Source organism: Scardinius erythrophthalmus, assembly GCF_964197995.2.
Source record: "Scardinius erythrophthalmus genome assembly, chromosome: 6".
Classification (NCBI taxonomy): Eukaryota; Metazoa; Chordata; class Actinopteri; order Cypriniformes; family Leuciscidae; genus Scardinius; species Scardinius erythrophthalmus.
The window spans coordinates 47,180,002-47,197,423 of NC_138226.1; the positions used below are offsets into that span (position 1 = coordinate 47,180,002).

Consider the following 17,422-nt stretch of genomic DNA (forward strand, 5'->3'; position numbering starts at 1 on the left):
AAGTCAGTAATAAAATATGAAGTAATTCAGAGGTCAGAGAATCGTCACTGATTATGCCATGTTCATGAACTCTCAAGTGTGTGTTCAATGTCAAATGTGTTGTTTAAGCAGCATGAGCATGAGTCATTGCCATGTGATCGGCTTCCCTCACACACACACACACACACACACACACACACACACACACACACCAGCCCGTTCTCATCCTAGGGCGTCATATATTGACGTTTGACATTTCGTCTCGAACAAAGCTCTGTGCGTGTCATTGACGCTAAAGGGTGCCATGTGCGTTCGATGTCGACGAAATGTCAAAAGCGTCAATATATGACTCCCAAGGATGAGAATGCGTTGCACACACACACACACACACTCCGAGGAGAAGATGCACAACACAAGATTAATGTCTAGTGTTGTGTCTCTTGTGGCATGTTGGTCTTCATTCTGCAGCTGAACTGCTTTACACACGTCCTTCTGTCTGCGTCTGTACTTGTGTTGCAGATGTTGGAGGAGATCTGATCCTGATTTCAGCAGATTTACAGGTCATACATGCTAAAGGTGTTTAATGTTACACTTCTGTGCACAAGACAAGTCAGTTTTATTTGTATAGCCTTTCACAATACACACAGTTTCAGAGCAGCTGTACAGAAATGTGTGATATAATGCCGAACACTGCACAGTATAGCAGTTTACAGTTACAGTAAAGATCTGCTCTATGTATATTTTCAATAAAAAATAAGATTTAATTGATGTTAAAAATATCATCAGTAACAACAGACGGATGTCTTTCTTTGTTCGTAATGAACGGCAGCACAAGCTTTAATACCCGTTCACACCAATAACCAGAACTATAAAAACACGTTTTGTCGTCTATGTGCTTTTTAAACTCGATGGATTCTGATGGTTTTTACATTTACATTTATGGATTTGGCAGAGGCTTTTATCCAAAGCGACTTACAGTGCATTTCAAGAACACATTTACTTGCTTTCCCTGGGAATCGAACCCATGACCTTGGTGTCGCGAGCGCCAGCGCTCCACTGTTTGAGCTACAGGAAAACTGTCTAACATTCATCCGCTGTAAAGAAATTGTGTGATTCCGCTGTCGTTATAGTTATAGTTGTAGTTATTGTTGAAGTTATTGTTATAGTTATTGTTATAGTTGTAATATGTGAATAGTGAATAATGGAAAAATGTGAATAATGGAAAAATGACTCAATAAATGAATATGAAATTATGTTTGAGATAAACACTTTCTGTTCCTCATCTGGCAATAAGAATACTGTTTGTACGTCATCATCTCCATCAGAATGAAATGCATATTCAAAAAAAGACTAAAAAACAAAAACAATAAAAAAACACTTTAAAAAAAGTATAAAAATACATTAATTATCTTTATATGCTTGCGTGTCCTTTAATATTCTCACGTCTACTCTGAAATAATGCAGAGGATTAAGTTCATTTCCCAGGAATCTAATTTCGACTCAAGTACCCTGAATATTCATCATCGTCTTCCTCTTCTTCCTCTGGAATGTGTTTCCCAGTGGAGTTCAGTGACTGTGGATGGGTCAGTAAGTGGTTCTTAGGATATAACAGCAGCTCGTCTATAACACTGCAGGTTTCCTCAGGTTCAGCAGAAACTCCTGGTATGGTCACTGAGAACAGGTTCACATCCGCAGCGCTCTCTCCGGCGTCCTCGTGTGTGTGCAGAGCGACGCTGGAGCTCTGAGGAGGACTCGTTCCCTGAGGAGAAGCTGTCGGCTCAAACACAATCAGACTCTGAGCGTCTGTGGAGGAGCTGAGGCTCGCGTGGACATCGCCACTCCACTCACAGCTGGAGGACACTGGGCTAACCAGCAGAGGGGAACCTCGAGCGTCCAGATAGTGTGCCACTACTCTCTCGTACTTCACCCTCTCCTCCTCCTCTTCCTCCTCGCTGCTGCTCTTCGTCTTCTGGACCGAGTCTCCGTCCTCAAAGAGTGTGTTGATGAGTTCAGCAGGAGTGAAGAGAAGGACTTTATTCCCGCTCTCGATCGAGCTCTGGAAAACAACAGGCATTCGTTATACAGGGTCAAAATGACAGAAGATGAGCTGATGAGCAGATGTTATGCTAACACTTTACAATAATGTTCATTAGTTTACATTAGTTTAATTATTAACTAACATGAACTAACAATGAGCAATACATTTGTTAATGTATTTATTAATCTTTGTTAATGTTAGTTAATATAAATACAGCTGCTGATTGTTTGTTCATGTTACTAATGAACAAATTAATGACTATTAGTAGAGTATTATGGAGTATTAGTAGAATATTATAGAGTATTATAGAGTCTTACTAGAGTAATATAGAGCAATAAAGAGTATTAGTAGAGAATTTGTAGAGTATCAGTAGAGTATTAGTAGAGCATTAGCCCCTCCTTGAACTGCCACCTTACCGTGGTGGAGGGGTTTGAGTATCCGAAGGACCCTAGGAGCTATTTTGTCCGGGGCTATATGCCCCTGGTAGGGTCTCCCAAGGCAAACAGGTCCTAGGTGACCTTATAGCATGGGTTTGCTTACAGCCCCCCAGCTCAGCCGCCATGTGTTGGAGTTCACCCCGGTGAACGAGAGGGTCGTTTCCTTGTGCCTTCGAGTCGGGGATAGGTCTCTCACTGTTGTGTGCGCCTACGGGCCAAACGACAGTGCAGAATACCCGGACCTCTTGGAGTCTCTGGGAGGGGTGCTGGAAAGTGCTCCGACTGGGGACTCTGTTGTTCCACTGGGGAACTTCAACGCAGCGACAGTGGGCAGCGACAGTGACACCTGGAGTGGGAGGAATGGCCCCCCTGATCTGAACCTGAGTGGTGTTCTGTTATTGGACTTCTGTGCTAGTTACAGCTTGTCCATAACAAACACCATGTTCAAGCATAAGGGTGTCCATCAGTGCATGTGGCACCAGGACACCCTAGGCCGGAGGTCGATGATCGACTTTGTGGTCGTTTCATTTGACCTGCGGCCGTATGTCTTGGACACTCGGGTGAAGAGAGGGCCGGAGCTGTCAACTGATCACCACCTGGTGGAGAGTTGGATCCGATGGTGGGGGAGGAAGCTGGACAGACTCGGCAGACCCAAACGTACTGTGAGGGTCTGTTGGGAACGTTTGGCCAAGCCTCCTGTCAGAGAGATCTTCAACTCCCACCTCCGGGCAGAGCTTCGACCAGATCCCGAGGGAGGCTGGAGATATTGAGTCCGAGTGGACCATGTTCTCCACCTCCATTGTCGACGCAGCCACTCGGAGCTGTGGTCGTAAGGTCTCTAGTGCCTGTCGAGGCGGTAATCCCCGAACCCGGTGGTGGACACCGGAAGTAAGGGATGCCGTCAAGCTGAAGAAGGAGTCCTATCGGGCCTGGCTGGCTTGTGGGACTCCTGAGGCAGCTGATGGGTACCGGCAGGCCAAGCGAACTGCAGCCCGGGTGGTTGTGGAGGCAAAAAAATCGGGCCTGGGAGGAGTTCGGTGAGGCCATGGAGAAGGACTACCGGTCGGCCTCGAAGAGATTCTGGCAAACCGTCCGGCGTTTCAGGAGAGGGAGGCAGTGCCCTACCAGTGCTGTTTTCAGTGGAGGTGGGCAGCTGTTGACCTCGACTGGTGATGTCATCGGACGGTGGAAGGAATACTTTGAGGATCTCCTCAATCCCACCGACACGTCTCCCATTGAGGAAGCAGAGGCTGAGGGCTCGGAGGGGGACTCGTCCATCACCCAAGCTGAAGTCACCGAGGTAGTCAAGAAACTCCTTGGTGGCAAGGCACCGGGGGTGGATGAGATCCGCCCTGAGTACCTCAAGTCTCTGGATGTTGTGGGGCTGTCTTGGCTGACATGCCTCTGCAGCATCGCGTGGCGGTCGGGGACAGTACCTTTGGACTGGCAGACCGGGGTGGTGGTCCCTCTTTTAAAGAAGGTGGATCGGAGGGTCTGCTCCAACTATAGGGGGATCACACTTCTCCCCAGGAAAGTCTATGCCAGGGTACTGGAGAGGAGAACACGGCCGATAGTAGAACATCGGATCCAGGAGGAACAGTGTGGTTTTCGTCCCGGTCGATGAACACTGGATCAGCTCAATACCCTCTCCAGGGTGCTAGAGGGTTCATGGGAGTTTGCCAAACCAATCCACATGTGCTTTGTGGACTTGGAGAAGGCATTCGACTGTGTCCCTCTTGGCATCCTGTGGAGGGTGCTCCGGGAGTATGGGGTCCGGGGTCCGGGGCCCTTTGCTAAGGGCTATCCGGTCCCTGTACGACCGGAGCAGGAGCTTGGTTCGCATTGCCGGCAGTAAGTCAGACTTCTTCCCGGTGCATGTTGGACTCCGGCAGGGCTGCCCTTTGTCGCCGGTTCTGTTCATAATTTTTATGGACAAAATTTCTTGGCGCAGCCAGGGGCCGGAGGGTGTCAGGTAGGGCTGGGCGATATGGCCCCAAAAAAATATCACGGTAAAAGTAAAATCTTTATTTCTTTCAAGTTTATAGGCAGATTTTTGCTCCTAAGTGAAAGTTGTAGAAAATATCCCACATTTCATGGTGCAGTTAATATTACTAGGCTAACGTTACAGTAAATCCATGGTAAATGATGGGAATTTGTAGATGGAAAAGCCTTCTGACTGTATCGTTGCGCAGTGTTTCTCCTGTTTGTCAGCGCTGTTTCATCTGCCTTTAAACTGGTGTAAATCACTGAGACATTTGTGTTCCTCGCTGGATTCAAGCGCTTTTCACTGGATTTCGTGACCGAGAGATCGATCAGAGTAAACGCCTCGGCTCTAGTGAGCTCGCGCTCGCATAGACAGTATATAAACGCGCTCGCGCTGCCGTTTGGACTTTGAGCCGAGCGGATAAATGGTCCGTGTGGCACGCGGTACAAATGATTTTCGTTCCGCTTTTGGCACATAAACATTATCGAACATTTATCGACCTCTTGAAATCGTTTTATCGAGAAAAATTATATCGCGATAATTATCGTTATCGTTTTATCGCCCAGCCCTAGTGTCAGGTTTGGGGACCACATGATCTCATCTCTGTGTGATATATCTGTGCATGTATGTGATTTATTCTGACAGAGAACACAGATCCATGCCTTTGCCAGATCCATGCCTTTGATCCGAGTACAGATATTACTCTCCTGCATCACTTCATCTAATCTAACATGTCTTGCATCATGTAGAGTGTGTTGCTCTCACCAGGACAGTTGGAAGCGGCGGCTTCAGACAGAAGAAGCGAGAGATCAGTCTCGGAGAACACATCAGTAACAGCAGCGTCAGCAGAAACAGGACCACAGAGATCACTGCATCTGGAACACACACACAACACTGGACTTCAGGAACACACACACAACACTGGATGACAGAGATCACTGCATCTGAAACACACACACACAACACTGGACTTCAGGAACACACACACACAACACTGGACTTCAGGAACACACACACACAACACTGGACGACAGAAATCACTGCACCTGAAACACACACATAACACTGGACTTCAGGAACACACACACACACAACACTGGACTTCAGGAACACACACACACAACACAGGACGACAGAGATCACTGCACCTGAAACACACACACAACACTGGACTTCAGGAACACACACACACAACACTGGACTTCAGGAAAAACATATACACAACACTGGACGACAGAGATCACTGCAACTGAAACACACACACAACACTGGACTTCAGGAACACACACACAACACTGGACTTCAGAAACACACACACACAACACTGGACGACAGAGATCACTGCACCTGAAACACACACATAACACTAGACTTCAGAAACACACACACAACACTGGACTTCAGAAACACACACACAACACTGGACGACAGAGATCACTGCACCTGAAACACACACATAACACTGGACTTCAGAAACACACACACAACACTGGACTTCAGAAAAACACACACACACACACACACACACGGAGAGATAGAGAGTAGTAAAGAGATGCAAGATTAATCTTTAAAAGATCTTGATTCAAACACCCACGTGATCTTATCCTAAATTACAAAAACCTCACCCCTGAACATTCAAATCTGTCTGCGCTGTCGTTGACCCAGAGAGAGCAGTTGTCAATATGAAACAGCTTTACAATCACACAGTATCGATATTTATACATATAAATTTATATAAACACTGATGTCTACGACAACCAAAATAGAGTAAATCACCTTTTGAAAGTCGCTGCCTTCAAATAACGAGTGTATCGGTTAACGTTACATCTGATGCTTCAAAACATTCATAAAGACGCATGAATTAATTTTTTGTGTTCAGAATTTTGTGTTCAGAATTTACAAAATGTATACAATGAGCGCATCATGAATGCCTTTTTTTCAAACCGTGCTTTTGTCTTATCCTGAATTACTACGTTAAGCCTGCAATAAGCTTTTATACTCGGACTGGCGGATCGCAGCCGCTGCGGAGTAGCCCAGTGCCTGCATGACTCGTCATATAGACATAAATAGAGAGAAGTAGCTCTGGCTACAATGTTCTTCCGCAAGACGCATGCAGTTCAGTTTATTAACTGCTAGAGCGCTGATTTATCCAGTAATGAAACCAGTAAAGTCTTTATGAATCAATCATTCAAAACGATTTTAAAAATAATCTGTTCTACACACATCTTACATGTGTGTTCAAGCATATTCTACCCCTTCTGAGAGGGTATTCTCCACTGCTGGAGATACAATAAGCTATAGGAGAGGTCCCAAATTATTCTAGAGAATGCAGAAATTGTTATTTTCCTTCAGAATTTTTTTTATTTTTTGCAAAAATTGCTTAATAATATGTTGAATTTGTTGACATTACCAGTCTGTTAAACTCATTTGGGATTTTTCCCTTACTACTATTTTTTTATTAGTTGTTTTAATATTTTTTAATGAATGGGAAACGGAACCGGGATCGTTTGGTGGAACCGGAATCGGAAAATTTCTTACGATTCCCAACCCTACACACAACACAGGACGACAGAGATCACTGCATCTGAAACACACACAAAACACTGGACTTCAGGAACACACACACACAACACACACACAACACTGGACGACAGAGATCACTGCATCTGTAACACACACACACACACACACACACACACACACGAACACACACACACACACACACACACACACACACACACACAACACTGGACTTCAGACACACACACACACACACACACACACACACACACACACACACACACACACACACAAAACTGGACTTCAGACACACACACACACACACAACTGGACTTCAGACACACACACACACACAACACTGGACTTCAACGCACGTTCACCAAACACAGTATGTCAGCAAGTAAAGTACGTAATCTCTCACGTTCAGTGCTTTCACACTTGACTACTCCACTGCTGTGTCCAAACCAGAGCTCAGGTACTCCCCGTTTCCCTGGTTTGGTTTATATTGTATTTTTGTGATAAACATTTTCGCAGTATGTTTCATCAATGTGAGAATTAGCAGCAGCTCTTAACCACTGGAAATAGATACTGTCTTAGACCCAGTTGTTCAAAAGAAGAAGATAAAAGGATTCTGAAATCGGATTAGATGACGAAATCCAATCTTGGTTTTGATCTGGATCAAAATGTTTTAGTAAAATGATCCCAAAATTCTGGATTATCCTGATCCTAGTATAAGGGTGGATTTCAGATAAAACTTACAATGTTTGCATCATGTTGTCACTATTAATGATTCTGTTTTCAAGTAAACCTGAAACTTTTTATGCGTTTTGTCCGTTCATTTACACCACAACTGTGTTTTGGGGGCCTGAAAACACAAACTTTTGAAAACGGGATTAAAAGTGCACGTGTTTGAAAATGATATTGTTATTGTGTCCGTGTAAACAACAAAAAAGTGATTTTGTAAAAACGGTTACATCATGCGTATTATGTGTTCAGTCTATAGACCTTATGTAGCTCCGCCCCTTTTCAGCGCTGCGCTCGTTGTCTTTTGTCTTCCGGTCTGTATTTTCACAACGATTTTACGTGTTTATTAATGAACGGCTCGTTTTAAAATCTTCCCGGTCGACTGACATTTGTTAAGACATCTGCTTTAAACATTACAATCCTCATGATAACTTTCGTTAACTTTCCATTAAGTAAATCCACCTAAAAAGCGAATTACTCCTGGACAGCAATGCCATAGAGATATACAGAGCGACCGCAAAAACAGAAGTTAAAAGACAATATTTTAAAGATGGCGGCGCCCTTATTTCTCTGGCGCATAAGGTCTATAGACGCGTGTTTTTTCTTTGCAAAGTGACATTGCCATCTACTGGCCTAGCAGCAGAATGCAGCGATTTTAGTCGTTTTCCTGGATTTGTATGAATGGAGATCATTTTGACAACATTGTCATCTGTATGTGAAAAATGCGAAGGAAAAACTTTTCCATTTTTAGTATTTGGTACATCACTGGCGTGCAAAAATACCCTAAGTTTATTTGTGTTTTAGTTGTGTTTGCCTTACTGTGCGTTCAAAACTATCAATGTTTTTCAAACTGTGGTACGGATACCACTGTTGGTGCTCTTTCTAGTGATACTCACTATACTCACTTTCTAGTGTTACTCAGTTAACTGCTATATTGAATATTATATTCTGCTATATTGCTATACTCCATTTTGAATGAGTGACTCCGGGCGGGAGTTTATCCCATCACTTCACCACGTGACAGCAGCAAGCCGGCTCCTGATTGGTGAAGGCAGCGGGAACACACGCCAAAGTTCCGATTTTTCAACTCGGGCGTCAGACGCGATTTCGCGTCAAATGCGTGAATGCACAAAAAGCACCAAATAAAATCATTTGCGTCATTAGAATGAGGCGAATTCGCATCTATCACGCCACGCTAAACACCTCATTCGCGCCGCAGGACCTCCAGACACGCGTAAACGCGTCTTTACGTTGACTTAACATTGAAATCACTCGCGCCAGACACTCTATTCGCGTTTGGTGTGAACCCAGCATTAGTTCTCATTCATTCTCAGTTGCCATGGTTACCATAGCCATAGCGTCACACCTGTTCCCTGTTCTGTTGACTATCTTTCACTGTGTATGCCACACCTCTGCTACTGTTTGGATTCTCTTTGTTTTTTGTTATTAATAAATAATATTGCTGCGTTTAGATCCTTCCTTCTTGTTTTTGCCTGACACATACTGTATGTACATATACACACATTTATATTTTGTGCTTGATTTATTCAGCAATTACAGTGATAAAGTATCTGTTAAGCCTAGACTAATACATGTAGATTTTCCCCCTCCCATGAAATCATCCCCAAACAGTTGTCAAAAATAATATGTTTGATTTTAACTGTCATTTATCACTGTGTATTATGACAACACAATCATCAGAGATGTACCAGTAGCTTCTAACAACTGCAACCCTCATTGACTGCATATTTTTATTCATTTGTCGTGGGTCAGATGAGGGGGAAGGTGTTTGTATCATTGTATTGTGCAGTTTTCTCTCAAGTGACCCGACGCTGACGGTTTTTCTACCTGTTGTCTCTATATAAAGCTTTGTGCTATTAAGTCCCACTGGAAATCCAGAACTGGTAATATTTAATCAGGATCAAGGTGATCCAATCCAATGACGCTTTGAAAAAACAGCACAAAACTAAGATGGATTCCCGGATCCTGGATTGCGAAACATGGGATTTTCAAATCCAGATCACTCTAATCCAGATTCAACTGTTTGAACAACTGGGCCGCAGCTTCACGAATCACAGCTGGGTTTGGGTGACGGTCTCATGCAATTCATCCAATACAACAACTTTCAGTTTAGAAGCAGCTGTCGAGGACATGATTATCTGATGCACTTCTATCTGGCCATTATATTGAATCTGCATGATCAGTCTTATATGGTTAGAGTCTGGAGAAAACTGTATACCTGAGACATCAGTGGTGCGAGGGACTTCGGCACACACTGGATCTCTGTGTGGTGTTCTGCGACCCTCGATCCTGACATTCACACAGTACCTTCGGCCAGGGGCCAGATCATCAAGGGGAACGGTCCTCAACCTTTCAGTCTTCTGCTCAAGCTACCAGTCAACACAAACAGCAGCAATTACTACACATAACATATCAAATAATGCACACACAACTGTTAAAAAGAGCCGTGAGAAGTCACTCATAAACATTTACATTTATTCATTTAGCTGACGCTTTTATCCAAAGCGACTTACAATTGCTATATATGTCAGAGGTTGCACGCCTCTGGAGCAACTAGGGGTTAAGTGTCTTGCTCAGGGACACATTGGTGTCTCACAGTGGATTCGAACCCGGGTCTCTCACACCAAAGGCATGTGTCTTATCCACTGCACCAACACCACCCATCTGTCGTTGCATTTTAATGATTTCCTCATTTTCTTTCATTCTTTATTTAACCAGGTTAAAAACTCATTGAGATTAAAATCTCTTTTACTAGAGTGACTTGGCCAAAAAAGCAGCGACAAAAACATGAACATACAAATACACATCAAAACACAATCAAGGACCACAACGCAGGATAAAACACATAATCGGTTAAAAGTAACTTAAACTCGTTTAGAGATGGAGGCACAGTCAGCTTTAAGATGTTTGCTAAATTATTCCAAGTATTATATTTAAAGCCTTTTTTTCCCTTTAACTTTAAGATATATAACAAATCACTAGAACGAAGACTGTAGCAAACATTTGTATTAGACACGCAGAGGGACGAGTCATTCTGAATATGATCAGAGATTGCATTGGTGGATGTTTTCAGGGAATTCGGCTTTTCCACTCAAATGAACAACATGACGTGACTAGAGATTTGTTTTTTTACTGAAAGACCTCGAACGAGAGAGTTGATAAAATGATCTAATGGAACTTCAGAGGGCCGACAGACAGGGAAGGACAGAGGAAAAGAAGGGAGAGCTGGAGCCGATACCATGAAGCCGGTTTAGGTGATCGCCAGCTGTGTTTCAGCTTAGCTTGGGGTTACGGCACTGGGAAAGTGTTTGACATTAGATCGTAAGAGATCGCAAACCCACACTGGAAGTGACACGTGTCTGACACAATAAAGCCACTCCCCAGTTTCTGCTCCACATTGAAGGTAAAAGATTTTTAAAGACAAAATTGTCTGGCTTTTAGCGTTGATTATTTATTATAATTCTTTTAAATGATTTATATAATTAAGATACCCGTAATCCATTACGTTTAGTTGAACAATTATTATTAAGCGTTTAGTTCAAATGAACATAAATTTATACAGGTAATATAAATAAGATTGTGAATCGGTAGATAAAGCTTTATAAATGATTACATGTGAGCGTACATGTCTCTGTATACCTATATATATATATATATTATATAAACTTACTTCATAACTTTCACTTGCAAGTAAGATATTTCCTCGCTGAGTAAATGCATTAATATACTCCATATTCGTCAATCTCTTAATCCTTGGCAGAAGAGAGAAGTGAATCTTGCCGACTCTCTTGCGAGAAGTGAATCACAGTTTCCAGGCATACGATTGGCTGTTCACTGATGATGTCACACTTTCATGTGCTCACACTCCATGAACTCAAAGCCTGACTGGATTTGTTCAACTACCCTCATGGTTTGGGCCTCAGGTGAGGTCAAATGAACTAATAACGAGATAATGACGGGCAGAAGATTCACCACAACACCATATTATCATGATTCTTCAGCCACTAAAACATACTGCGATTTTAAACATTTACAAAGTTCTGCAATCACATATATTGTGATTTATTATCTTTTTTTCAACTGTAAATGTCCCACATATGTTTTTATTTAATAAGATAAAGTTATCAGTCACATTTCCATCTCCTTCATCCCTTCCCCGCTCAATATTTTCCTTTCTCATATTTTTTTATATTATTTATATTTATATTTTTTTATATTAATGACAGTTGTCATAAATGAAATGTTTGAACCCTGTGTTTGTTTATACAACAAATGTTGTTTTAAGCAGTTTTACACACTGATTAAACACTGATGAGCAAGTCAAAGGTGACACTACACACTCATTTTCAGTTATGAAATGTACTTATGAGCTGAATCATATTTATATTGTTGTTTTAGGAAGATACTAAACTTTGGCATAAGCTCATACTTAAAAGTGTACAATGTGGAGTGATTTTCATTGTGAAATATCCTACACAATAACCCCAGATAGTTTGATCAGTGCTGTAGTGTAGTGTCTCGCCTTCAGCACTGTTAGCTCATGTCTATTGAGCTGATCAGGTGATTACACACACGTTTGATACGCTCTGAAAAGCAAATAACTTCCAGAATACGTGCCTGGATAATGTTGAAGAAGTGCCAGTACAGTGTGGTCAAATGAGCAAGTATATACTGTATAAAAGTATAAAGAATACAGTATTAAAGATGCAGCATGTAAAGTGCTCAGCTGTCCTCTCACCTTTGCTCCAACTTCACTGCTGATCACCAGTATATATTTAAACCTGTATGAATCGTAAACGTCGTGCAGTTTCTCAGTAGGAGCTCTGAGAGTCGCGCAGAGCGTGTGATTACACTCGGCGACGGACAGCAGCGGCAACTCCACCGCCGTAGCTTCAGGAGAACACAGAACAACACATTACACACATTATACAGCACTGCTACCCGCACAAACTATTAGCAAACTTCAAGTATTCTTAAGGAAAGTTCAAGTATATTTTAAAGTATACTTGTCAGTGTACTGTTTCAATTCTACTTTTCAGTGTATAAAAGAGTGTATCTTTGAGTGCACAACTACTTCACAAGTATATTCCTTGTGTATGCAAATATACTACAAGTGAACTTATCGTATACTGAGAGTTTACTAGTTAAAGGTGCAGTGTGTAAGTTTTAGCGGCATCTAGTGGTGAGGTTGTGAATTGCACCCAACAGAAGTTATGGTGGCCGACAGGAAGTGATGTCGTCGTCTGAGACAGTGTTTTATTCGCTGGCTTTAGCTATAGCTTCTTTGCATGAAGAACAACACAGTGACGAAGCGCGTTTGTCCGTTCAGGGCCACCGTAGAAACATGTTGATGTTGATGAGACCCGCGGTGTGTGTAGAGGGAAATGCCTTATTCTTAGGTAATAAAAACATAACGGGTTATAGTGTAAGGTCTTTATGCACCACTAAAAACAAAGTTATGTATATGATATTGCATTTCTGTCAACAGATCCTCCTAAATATTGCACAATGCACCTTTACATGTAGCAAATGTTTTAGTTTATGAAAGCACACTGAAGTATACTCTCAGTAAACAACTAGTTCAGTAGTTTTATACATGTACGTTTTCTTTAGGTAAACTTACCATCAGTGCAAAATCATATATAGTGAACTATAATTACACTTCCTATTTAAGTATTAATTTTTATACTTGAAATATACCTTTAACTGTACTTAAATGTACAGTGTAGTCCACTTCCTATGTACACTAGCAGTGGACTACACAAAAATTCAGATGCTCAGAATTTTAATTATAAATCAATAATTTTCTTTATAAATCAATATGTTCAAACAATGTAAGTTTATAAGACTATGTAAAACTGTGAAAAAGTATTTAATAGGCTTCTCAATCAAAAGAATAAACACCTACAATATACTTAGATTACTCGATTATAGTTTTAAGTATATTTTGGTCAAAAGATTGAGTAGATGCTGTCACAGTTATCTGGACTTATTCATTTTTAGTTTCACTTTCATGGACTTTCAGTTTGTTTTCATTCATCACGTGTTCATTTGTTTGATTTTCCCGCCACTCATCAGTTGCCATGGACACTCATCATCTCATCACACCTATTCGTCATCTCCTCATTATCACTGTGTATTTAAGTTCCTCACCCTCACTCTGTGTTTGTGTGTGCATACTACGCACACGGTTACTGTATCTTTGTGGATTACCAGAGTTTGTTTTCATTAAAGAACCATTTTGTTTGTAGAAACCTTTTTGAACTCTCCTTCATCTTCATCATTGTGACACATGTATAGTCCAAATATACTAAGACCTTTCTGTCAGTACAAGTCAAGTATGCTTAAGTGCAATTTTAAGTATATTTCTGAGAAGTACATGAAACAGAATGAAAGTATACTTTCTTATTTTTAGTTTAAAAGTATAATACTAACAGCACACTTGAATAAACTTTTTTGTAAGGGAAGGAAAATTGACTTAAATACATTTTTAACCCTCTGGGGTCGACAAACACGCCGGCGCGTTTTGCTTAATCTTTTTCACATAACAGCAAAATAGACTTAAAATACTCAGTCATTTACGGTCATACAGACTTAAATGTCTACTTTTTTGTATGTGTCCGCTTACAATCGAAACAAAACATTTTGCTTTTGTAAAGTTAAGAAAATAAACAGGCCCTCAGTGACACACCTGAGTGAAGGGCTCATTATGCGGCTCATTGTCTTCTCAGGTGTGAATCACCCCCCACGCATATTGCCTTTCCAAACAAAAAGTGTCTAACAAAACTTAAATCAATGTATTGTTGAATGACAATGAATGATAAGGATGATTTTCAGATCATTTTGAAAATAAAAATAAAAACTCTGGGCAACAACACCCATTATTCAGAAGTCTTGTGGACACATATTTAGTATGTGTTTTGTGGCCTTATTTCAGAAACTTTAAATCTTAGTTTTTTCAATAACCATGCATAATCATTATTCTCTCAAAAATACAAACATGCACATACATGTTGCTCACATATGATGTTAGCCCTGTTTGTGCTAAATACAGTGTAATTACACCCTTGCCATTAATATGTTTATAAGCAACTGAATAAAATACTAACGTCAGGGCATGTCAAGGACCCCAAAAGCACCTCAGACCCCAGAGGGTTAACAATATTTGAAAAAGCATTAAAGTACTTTATAGGCATATTGTGTAATTGTGCTTGGAGTCAACTGTTTTAACTTATTTTTGAGAACATGTGCTTTTTAGCAGTGTCTGATCCTAGAAAATGTGAAGAATAAAGTTATGTAAACCAATGTGCTTATAATTATGACAATACGTTAAAATCGTATGGTAAGAAATACCAGTTTGTAATATTAAGCAACAATGTTTTTGAACATCTTAAACTAACTGGATGTGAGCGAAAGCCTGGACGCGCTTAATTTACGAATGGCCGCTCTGCTCTCACGTTAAAAATAAGATGGATACCATAGGATTGTCAACACAATCGCTGCTGTGTGCAGTGGCCATGTTTCGTGGTTCATGTAGACAGAAATCAGTCTCTTACTGTTCAGAATGGGCTGGAATTCGCTGCAGTCTGCATACGAGGTGTGATTGCCCAGAGAAGCGAACACTCTGACGTGATAGGTTTCCTCCGCATTGGATAAGGCTTCTGTGAGATTACATCGCAGAGGAGACGTCACATTCTCACACTCCTTCACCACCACTTCTTCATTACTGCAACACAAACACATTCACAGTTAGAACAAGCGTCCATCCAGACATAATCAACACACTCACCAACGGGACGAAAATGCTGGTTTGTCGAAGGGTGAATGTTCTCACCCAATGACACTATCTGTTCAAAATCATCTTCGGTGTGAAACTAGGGCTGTTCGAGTCCTCACTGTTGTTTTTGATTGCAGGATCCTAATCTCGCCATGGCTCCAGGATTAAAGCTAAGGTAGGTAATCCTGTTCAGAAACACTTTTTTTATACTGGGTGAAATGGTCCTTCCATCCTGAGAGTAGTCAATACATTATGTGTTCAGAAAAAGGAATGAAAACAATCAGACCTCTGTAGCAGCTGCAGGACAGTAAAAACTCTGACCAATCACTAGGGTTGGGCATCGTTTTGATTTGAACGATTCTGATTCCGATTCCGATTCTTCCTTTCGATTTCGGTTCTTTTCGATTCTCGATTCAGATTCTTTGAGGGGTGGAGTCAAAATCTGTCACATGCTCATTTCACAGAGGAAATTTTATTTTGATTCAATAATGAGTAAATTAGGAATGCCTCTGCACCAAACCAAAAAGCATTTATATATGCAGAACTTGCACCCTGGTCTGGACTCTCTGGATATGTATAAACTAACTCAATGCATTAAAGCTTGCTTTAAAAAGCCATTGAGAACTTGTATCATTTTCCGGTCGCAGCTTAAAATGATTTTAAGTTATAAAAAAAGATGTTAAAATATGTTATATTTAGCATTTTATATGCATCTAATAGCTACCTTGCTTAGCACGCTATAAACATTCTCTATTCATATGAAAATACCCCAAATCGCGTTGGTCCACGTGAGATGATTGACAGCTGTAGGGTACCATGAATGAGAGCGCGCTGATCACACACTGACGCGAATCAGGAAGAGCAGAGACATACCTCGCTGTGTTCACTGTTTGAGCACTTCAGATCGCATAATGAATAGAAATGTGATAAAATTATGAAATATTTTACAAACATGTGATGATAAATCATTATTTCTCCAAATATGCGCACCATTGGACTAAGAGCCCTGGCAGATGCTATTGCGTATTTGAACACAAATAAACCGGAGAAGATGTGAATGACTGCTTTATAATTATGAATTTATGAGTGATGATTTTTATTCAAAATAACGAACGTTACCAAACAGAATCAAGGAATGAACTACCCGTTTTATAATTATTATTTTGCACTCCTGGCGTTACTAATGTTGGTCGCGCAGGGTTGCCTGAGGACGACGAGACAGTGGACCGCGCAGCACGTCGAACTAGCGCACTCCTTGTTAATTCTGTACACCATGATGCAGGCGTCGGTGTTTAGTCATATTTGTAGTGCATCCATTCCTCCCGTGCAAGAAATAAGTCACATGTATTGCACTGTGCTGACCCAGGCTTTTTTTAGGTGAAATAAAGCCACGCTTTTGAGCGCCGCTTACCAGCACGTAATGCATGCATGGCTGCAACAGAACAAGCGGGCGCGGCAAGCACTTTCGGAAATCCAGTGGCCACTATGGAAACCAAAACTTGCGCGTTTGGAACCGATGATCGGAATCGAAAACGCCCGCGCCCGCTTGTTCTCGATGCCCAACCCTACCAATCACTGCCACTCGGTCCGAGTGTAAAGAACCAATCAGATGCCTTCAGAGCCAGGAGGAGTGTCTTAGCAGTGTCAATCAAGTTCGCGTACGCACTGATCGCCCCTCTCTTGCACAGCGCGTACCGTCATTCAAAATCAAGATTGCCGGTGTGCCGAGCAGCTGTGCTAATGGCGGACAAACAACCAAAACTGCCAATTTCTCGAGTGGAACCTGCTCATACAACAAAGACAGGTAAACGGAAAAAGACAGATGACGATAAACAAGCCCGTCGGAGCCCATTGACTCAGTGTCAAAACTCTAGCCGCATAACATACAGATAAAATGTCACGCACTGTGCAAAGCAACAATT

General features: G+C 41.5%; 1 protein-coding gene across 1 annotated transcript in view; it reads right to left on the reverse strand.

Annotated features, from left to right (window-relative positions):
- crfb2 (cytokine receptor family member b2) overlaps positions 1-17,422 on the reverse strand; it is a 29,089-nt gene that overhangs the window by 124 nt on the left and 11,543 nt on the right. Inside the window, exons 3-7 of the mRNA XM_081368280.1 lie at positions 15,280-15,449; positions 12,462-12,613; positions 9,942-10,092; positions 5,204-5,313; positions 1-2,035 (exon numbers count right to left, since the gene is read on the reverse strand). The exon at positions 1-2,035 is cut by the window's left edge and continues 124 nt beyond it. Coding sequence (XP_081224406.1) covers positions 1,469-2,035; positions 5,204-5,313; positions 9,942-10,092; positions 12,462-12,613; positions 15,280-15,449 — 1,150 coding nt within the window. The 3' untranslated portion in view covers positions 1-1,468. The remainder of the gene's footprint in view (positions 2,036-5,203; positions 5,314-9,941; positions 10,093-12,461; positions 12,614-15,279; positions 15,450-17,422) is intronic.